Source organism: Bubalus bubalis, chromosome 18 (assembly GCF_019923935.1).
Source record: "Bubalus bubalis isolate 160015118507 breed Murrah chromosome 18, NDDB_SH_1, whole genome shotgun sequence".
Classification (NCBI taxonomy): Eukaryota; Metazoa; Chordata; class Mammalia; order Artiodactyla; family Bovidae; genus Bubalus; species Bubalus bubalis.
The window spans coordinates 48,389,456-48,397,556 of NC_059174.1; the positions used below are offsets into that span (position 1 = coordinate 48,389,456).

At 49.5% G+C, this 8,101-nt stretch overlaps 1 protein-coding gene across 1 annotated transcript; it reads right to left on the reverse strand.

Annotated features, from left to right (window-relative positions):
• Positions 1 to 5,769: 5,769 nt before the first annotated feature.
• LOC123465077 lies at positions 5,770 to 6,758 on the reverse strand. Its single transcript, XM_045163216.1, has 2 exons — positions 6,630 to 6,758; positions 5,770 to 6,490 (listed from the first exon to the last, which is right to left on the reverse strand). The coding sequence occupies exons 1-2, from the start codon at positions 6,756 to 6,758 to the stop codon at positions 5,927 to 5,929; spliced, it is 693 nt and encodes a 230-aa protein (XP_045019151.1). The 3' UTR covers positions 5,770 to 5,926.
• Between the last annotated feature and the right edge of the window lie 1,343 nt (positions 6,759 to 8,101).

An 8,101-nucleotide genomic window follows, 5' to 3' on the forward strand; every position in this document is an offset into this window, starting at 1 on the left:
GTAGGGAAAGTCATAGAGACCAAGTGGAATGGTGGTTGCTGGGGGTGAGGTGGAGAGAATGGAGGATTGTTGATTAATGGGTAGAAAGTTTCAGTTTTACAAGATGAAAAGTGTTCTGGAAATTGGCCCCACCACAATGTGAATATGCTTAACATTTCGTGCATGCTAAGTTGCTTCAGTCGTGTCCAACTCTGTGTGACCCTGTGGGAAGCCCATACTTAATATTATTGAATGTAGAAAAGGTAAAGATGGTAGTTTTGATAATTAAGAATTATTTTGTTAAACAAATTTTAGGGACTTCCCTGGTGCTCCAATGGTTAAGAATCCACCTGCCAACGCAGGGGACACGGGTTCTATCCCTTGTCTGGGAAGATCCCACATGCCTCGGCGCAACAAAGCCCATGTTCCACAACTACCGAAGCCCAAGCACTGCAGAGCTGGTGATCTGCGACAAGAGAAGCCGCCACAGCGAGAAGACCGAGCACTGAGCAGTCTCTGCTCGCCACAAGTAGAGAAAACCTGTGAGCGGCAATGAAGGTTCAGCACAACCAAGAGTAAATATAGAAAATTAAAAATTTTAAAGTCCGTTTACAAAAGCCTAAGGTAGCTCAGAACAAATCTAACAAAAAATATGCAGTATTCTATAAAAAATTTATGAAACGTTATTGAAGGGCACTTAAAAAAGAGTTAAATACTGACACACAAAAGGACAAGATCTCTAGGTAATAATATGGACTAATTCAAAAGCAGGTCCTCAGGGTAAACATGAAGTTGTGGGTTGGTGAGTACAATATTTCCACGTAACTTAAAAACAGAACAATGCTGTATGATAATTGTGGGACAAACATAGGTAGAAAAAGGAGAAAGTAACCCAAAGTGTGTACCTTCCCAGGATAGTAGTTGGAAATGGGAAGTGGGACTGGAGGGATGGGACAGATACAGAGTATCTAGTTTGTCACAGCTGGAATTTGAAACCTGGCAGTCTTGGCTTTCCTGGTGGCTCAGATGGTAAAGAATCCACTCGCAATGCAAGAGACCTGGGTTTGATCCCCAGGTTGGGAAGATCCCCTGGAGGAGGGCATGGCAACCCACTCCAGTATTCTTGCCTGGAGAATCCCCATGGACAGAGGAGCCTGGTGGGCTACAGTCCATGGGGTTGCAAAGAGTTGGACATGACTGAGTGGCTAAGCACAGTCTTGGCTTCAGAGGTGATGCTAACGATTCCTCTAGGCTCTATGCCAAGTTCATGGATGGCTGGTGCAGAAGGGTCAGGGACTTAGACACCTGCCTCCACTCCCACCCTAGTCACTGCTGGATCAGACGTTCCACTCATAACTGTCACCATTCAGCATATATAGAAGAATGAAGACCCTCAAATGGACCCAGAAGATCCCAGGAGGCCAGGGAGCTACAAGTCACTGATTACTGAGAAGGCCCGGCCAGTGGTCCCAGCTCCTGGAAGGTACGGTCAGGTAGGGTAGTCTTCAAGGTCAGCCCTGGACTAGGGCAGATGAACCTGCCTAGTGACACTGGAGTGAAATCATGGAGTCCTAACCACTGGACCACCAGGGAAGTCCCTTTTCAATCAAGGCACACACTGAAGTTGGAGAGCACATGGCTGACCTACAGAAAGGAAGAAGTAATTCTCCTTGAGCCTTCAGAAGCTGAGTTGAGGGCCTTCGGGCAGGCGATATTTTCCACAGATGGCTGCCATAATGTCTCCAGTTTTACATCCTTCTAGAATCATGCCACTCCTTACCCAGGGGTGGGGTCTAATTCCCACCCCCTTGAATCTGGGCAGGTTGATTCATTGCAACCAAGAGTGTGGTGGGAGTGATGCTGAGTGACTTTCACCAAGTGACTTCCATGGTGGGGATCACAAAGGCAATGCAGCTTCTGCTGGTTTCTCCAGCAGCCTCATGGTGGAGCCCTGAGCCACCAGGAAGCAGCTGTCTGCCCCGAAGCCGCCATGCTGTGAGGAAGCCCCAGCTAGAGCAAACAGGGAGATCCCCAGGCCAAGCTCTGAGACTAAACCCAGAGCTGCCTGGCCAGCCACCAGATGCTGTGTACACACTCACAGCCCACCCTGCCCTTTAGCTCCGGCCAGTGTCTGAAGGGAACTACCTGAGAGACCAGAGCCAGAAACTCCCAGCAGAGCCCTCCTCATAGAAACCATGAGAGGAGATAAAATGAGTGCCGTTGATACTGAGCCACTAAATTTGGGGGCAATTTGTTATGTAACATTAGTTCATCAGAAACTCTACCATCCTTTCCCTTCACCCCTGTCAGAGACTCACCACCTAGGAGACACTGTCCACTGCTGATGGGAACAGGCATAACATAGAAATCACCCAGGATGGACTGGTTGGCATTTAAAAGTTGGACAATGAGATGATACAAATTGTCAGAGCCACGTCGGCTGGTCCACCTATGCGATAAGGGAGACCTTGAAGGCTGGACTTGCTGCTTCATCTTTTTGGATGTCTGCCCACTTCATGTGTATCGCCTCTGCATGTACGCAAATCCAAAATGTGGTCCCCAGGCCAAGCACCATCAGGGTTCCTTGGCAGCTTGGATCTTGCCTATACCCAAAAAACCCCAATGAATTGCATTAAATAAGCTCCCCAGGGACTTTCCTGGCAGTCCAGACCCCATGGTCCCAATTCAACAGGAATGGGTTTGATCCCTGAAGAGGGAAATCAGATCCCACAATGAGCCCATGAGAAAAAAAAAGCAGCCAGCTGGTCTTCATGCACATTCATTTCAGGTAATGAATTGGAGTCACAGGCTTCAAGGTACCTCCACCCACTGTTGTTGTTGTTTAGTTGCTAAGTCATGTCTTGACTCTTTTTTTGCAACCCCATGGACTGTAGCCTGCCAGGCTCCTCTATCCATGGGATTTCTCAGGCAAGAATACTGGTGTGGGTTGCCATCCCCCTTTCCAGGGGATCTTCCTGACCCAGGGATCAAACCTGAGTCTCTGGCATTGGCAGGCGAATTCTCTACCACTGAGCCACCTGGGAAGCACCTCCTCCCATAGGCAGGTCCCAACATATAGTCTTTGCTCTCTGCTTCTGGGATGTAATCTCTGGACCCTTGGGATTTTATGTCTGACAGGAGAAACCTTGTTTGCCTGGGGACAGCCTGCCACTGTGATTGTCGAGTGCTGGCCATGTCCACATTGATAGTCTATAATGGGGGCTGGTCACTCCAGGAAGACCAGCAATGTGACTTAGATGCTTCAGGCAATATTAGCTGACCTGGAGGCTGAGATTAAACATATGATAAAGCCGCTATAAACTCAGGCGAGCTTCCTGGTTGGCATTACTCCCTGTATACTGTCACCCACGGAGGCCAGGTCAATTGTACATCCTGACTCCACGGGGAGGAGAGGGCAATGGAAGTCTGGTGTTGGATACTTCTCCTGGATGCTGCCCTGTGATCGTCCCCTTGGCTAATTTTATCTGTACTTTTTTCCCTTTAATAAACTAATGGTATAGAGTTTTCATTCAAGCCTATGTCTTTCTAGTCAATTACTGAGGCTGAGGGTGGCTTTGAGAATCCCCCTACCTGGCAGTTGAAAGGTGCTCTTGACATCGTGACCTCTAACCTTGTAGTAGGCTCTAAATTTCAAAGACCTTGACACCTGGCTCTCTCATCCTAGACACTCCTATTTACTTGGTATGGAGTGTGACCCAGGCATTGGGAGTTTTCAGGGTTTCTGGGTGATGTATGGCAAAACTGAGGCTGCTCCTGCTAAGTCGCTTCAGTCGTGTCCAACTCTGTGCGACCCCATAGACGGCAGCCCACCAGGCTCCCCCGTCCCTGGGATTCTCCAGGCAAGAACACTGGAGTGGGTTGCCATTTCCTTCTCCAATGCATGAAAGTGAAAAGTCAAAGTGAAGTCGCTCAGTCGTGTCCAACTCTTCGCGACCCCATGGACTGCAGCCTACCAGGCTCCTCCATCCATGGGATTTTCCAGGCAAGAGTACTGGAGTGGGGTGCCATTGCCTTCTCCGAAGGAGTTACTGATTATTACAATCAACTGGTACACTATTGCTCAAAGCCATACAAATACGCTATAATAGTTTGATAAAGAATTAAAAACAGAAGTTGACGGTAAATACATCTTCTAAGGAGATGGATTTGCAGAGGGGGCAGTTTATGGTGCCTTGATTGAAAGTAAGTTTGGGGGACTTCCTGGTGGTCTTGTGGTTAGGACTCCATGATTCCACTGCAGGGGGCATAGATTCCATCCCTGGTCAGGGAACTAAGGTATTTATATTTGGCAGCACGGCCAAAAAACTTAAAAAGTGAAGAAATGAAATAAGCACAGGACTTCCCTGGTGGTCCAGTGGCTAAGACTCTGCACTCCCAATGTAGGGGGCTGGTTCAATCCCTGATCAGGGAACTAGATCCCACATGCCATACCTGAGGGTTCACATGCTGCAAGGTCAAAGATCCCGCATGCTGGAAACTAAGACCCAGTGCAGTCAAAAAAAAAAAAACCAAAAGCCCTTGAGTTTCCAAAATCCCCAACCTTCATCATCAGGCTGTGCACAGAATGGACCATTTAAAAAAAAAAAGGAAATTTGGTAAGGCCAAAATTTCAGCTGATCACTCTGCTTATCTCTCAAGTACTCTTTATGTCTGGGGACCATATAACACAATAAGGGGCTTTCTTTTTCTGTAAAACTGCAGGATTATGAGATAGCAATTGGGAAGAATAACTATATGATGCTCCCACCATAGATGTGATCTGTAGCTGAGTTATTTAAAACAGAGAACAAAGATGTGGAGGTTTGGAATTTGCCTCCCTTGAAATTGTCTGAGTCAGGTATCCCATGGAAGGTGCTCACGGACCATCATGGTTTCAAAACCAGCATACAGAGCACAAGCTCTGGAGTCAGCAAGCATGAGCCTAATGCCAGGTTCTGTGATGCCACTAGGGGAAGTCATCTCCCCTTTCTGAACTACTCAGTTTGAGACTTCAAAACACACACTAACCCACAGGATCAAGGATCATGAAGGGCGATGAAACAGGTCACACTTCGAAGCACTGGCTCTGTGGCTGACATGGAGCCCTGTCTTGCACCTGTGACTTGCCCAAGGCCACAAAACCAGGAAGCCACGGTTTGAGTGTGGGAGGTCTGGCTCCAGAATCTGATCTCTTAGCCAGCTCTATCTTGCCTCCTCCTGAACCAAGTCCTCTGTATAGGATCTAATCGGGCATCTTCCCATCCAGGTCCGTTTTGGGGGTTGGGCGAGGGTTCAGGGAGTGGACACCGCTAAGTAGTAAAGCCCTGGTGGTGGTGAAGTCATTTCCCTTCCTGCTTAATCTAAGAGCTTGTTGGGAGGCCTATATGCTTTGTCACCCATGCCAAGGTCAGCTTTGTTTTTAAAGCTGTTTTTGTCACACTCACCAGTCAGAGACATAAATCTCAATCTTTCCACTATCCAGGATTTCTGGCCACAGACCCTCCCCTCCTCCAGGTCCAACACTTGTTTCTTTTTATGACACCACCTAAGAAAGCAGAACATAAATCAGTGAGAACCCATAACAAGAACTCACCACTGTCCTGGCCCTTGGGGAGTAGGGATATTCATTGGTAGGCACCCTGGAAGCTCATCTGCGAAGGGCCCTAGGCATGACCCTCTATTGCCAAGGGGTCCCAACTTTGCTGAACCATGGATTTCTGGAGGTCTTGTGTAAAATGAAAAAGGTGTGTGATGGGGGCGGGGAAAGGGATAGTTAGAGAGTTTGGGGTAGGCATGTATACACTGCTATATTTAAAATGGATAACCAACAAGGACTGATTGTATGGAACTCTGCTCAATATGTGGCAGCCTGGATGGGAGGGGGTTTGGAGGGGTGGGGGATGAATACACGGATATGTATGACAGTCCCTTCGCTGTTCCCCTGAAACTAGCACAACATTGTTAATCTGCTATACCTACAAAATAAAAAAGTTAAAAAAAAAAAGAGATTTGTGACCAAGTTCCCGACCAGCCCTCCAGCCCACGGAGAAGTCCCATAGGTTTCCCATGAGGCTAAACCTCTCAAGACCCTCTCATCCGCATCCTTGAGGACCCCTTTCCTGGGCTCCCCACCCAGGCCACGAGAGCTCTGAGAGTTCCGGAGGTTGCGTCTTATGGGTCTGAGCTCGCAGAAGCGGCCCAGGATGCAGGGCCCGGGGTCGTCAGCAGGGGGCAGGCAGGTGCGGATGACGGGCCACAGGTCGGGGTGTTTCCAGGGCAGGATGCTCCGCCACAGGTCCCAGCCGTCCACCACGTCTCGCCAGCGCCGGCACACCGGGCGGCATTGCCGGAGCAGCGTGCTTGGGGGCAGGTAGCTCAGCACCTCCTGGAGCAGCTCGTTTGGCAGTTGGTCCACGTCCACTGCCTCCCGGGTTTGGGATCTGGAGGCGGGACCCAGGCGGGCAGGTCCCACCGGAGGCCGAGCTATCCATTCTCGTTTTACCAGGCTGGGCTACCACTGCGGGAAAACCAGGGTCATACTTCAGGGTTTCGGGGGCCTGAAACCTCCGCCAGCCCCACCCCTGCCAGCCATACCCCGAGACTTTCAGCCCCTAAATCCCGCCAGCTGCCTCTCCATCCTCACCACCCACAGTCCCGTCCTCAAGACCCCAGACTCTGCATCCGCCCTCGCCAGCAGACGCCTGCTGTCCCCCCTCCGCGTGCAGCACAGCCCCCGCAGCCAACCCCTTGGGACGAGTCCTACCTTGCGTCTCAGGCATTGCTCTGCAAGCTTTCACCTAGCTAGCTTCCACCTAGCTAGCTTCAGGCGCCCGCTTTTTATTCCCCGGCCCCTCCCTTCTTAATACCCAGCACCACCCGGCGACACCCCCACTCTCTTCCCTACGTCACATTCTCTGCCCACCCTTCCCTTCTCGCTGGCCTTCTCCTCCTCCCTCTGCCTCGACTTACTAGTCCTTCCCTCCCATCTCCACCTCCAGTGATCTCCAGAAACCCTCTCTATTTGGGGCTGTATTGGGACCTTGGAGGTAGCTGCTCAATTGAGCCGAAACTTCAGAAGAGGGAGAGGTTGGCGGAAGTATTCAGTCTTGTCACCTGCCATCCTCACCAGTGGCCTCTGGGAGTGTCCCTAACCAGGCTCTGAGTTCAGTTGGTGCTGAACACTTGCTGTTGTTCAGTCAGCCATCTGAGTGGGAGGCCTCATATCCTTTAGCTCCTGTAACAATTCTCATCACCTTGGAGGATCCAGCATCACTATTCCAGAGATCATTGCACAGGAGAAAACAGGCTGCAACAGGAGCCAAATGCTCTTTTTTTATTTTTAATTTTTAATATTTATTTATGTATTAGGCTGTGCTGGGCCTTAGTTGCAGCAGTCCAAGTCTTCAGTCTTTGCTGGGGAATCTTTAGTTGTGGCATGTGGGATTTAGTTCCCTGACCAAGGATCAAACCCGGGCCCCCTGCATCCAGAATGTGGAATCTTAGCCACTGGACCACCAGGGAAGTCTCCCAAGTGCACTTCTATTTGACTCCCTAAAAGAGTGTTGTAACCTGTAATAAACCCAGCCAACCTTCATGGAGCCTTTTACTACCAGTCAGAGGAGCATCACTGACTCAATAGACATGAGTTTGAGCAAATTCCAGGAGACAGTGAAGGACAGGGAAGCCCATCATGCTGCAGTTCATGGGGTTGCAGAGTTGGACACGACTTAGCTACTGAACAACGACAGGAGCAACCCACTAATATGGGGGCTATGTCTCCACTTCACAGGTTGGAAACTGAGGCCAAGTGACCTGACCAAGGTCACACAGCTAGTAGGTGACAGAGATGGGATTTGAACCTAGCCTGGCGGGCCCTAGAATTCTTGCTTTTAACCTCTGTACCAACTCTATCCAAGAAAAATGAAATGCACGCTACGCATTTAATTTTAAATATCAGCAAGTAAAACCATCATGGATTTTTGCCCACGTGGAACTTACCTTCTAAGTGAGAGCGATATGGTGAGCAGGAGACCTAATAAACAAATTAGATGCTTTTGGGAAATCTCCTGTCAGCTCCCCAACATCTTCTTCACAATTGTAGAAAAACTGTTTCATTATGGAG

Excerpts from the sequence above, each read along its gene's own strand:
- LOC123465077 (XM_045163216.1), bottom strand. The coding sequence starts at position 6,758 with ATGCCTGAGACGCAAGGTAGGACTCGTCCCAAGGGGTTGGCTGCGGGG. Across the intron at positions 6,491-6,629 it reads GGGGTCTTGAGGACGGGACT|CCCAGCCTGGTAAAACGAGA; the intron begins GTGGGTGGTGAG and ends CCGCAGTGGTAG.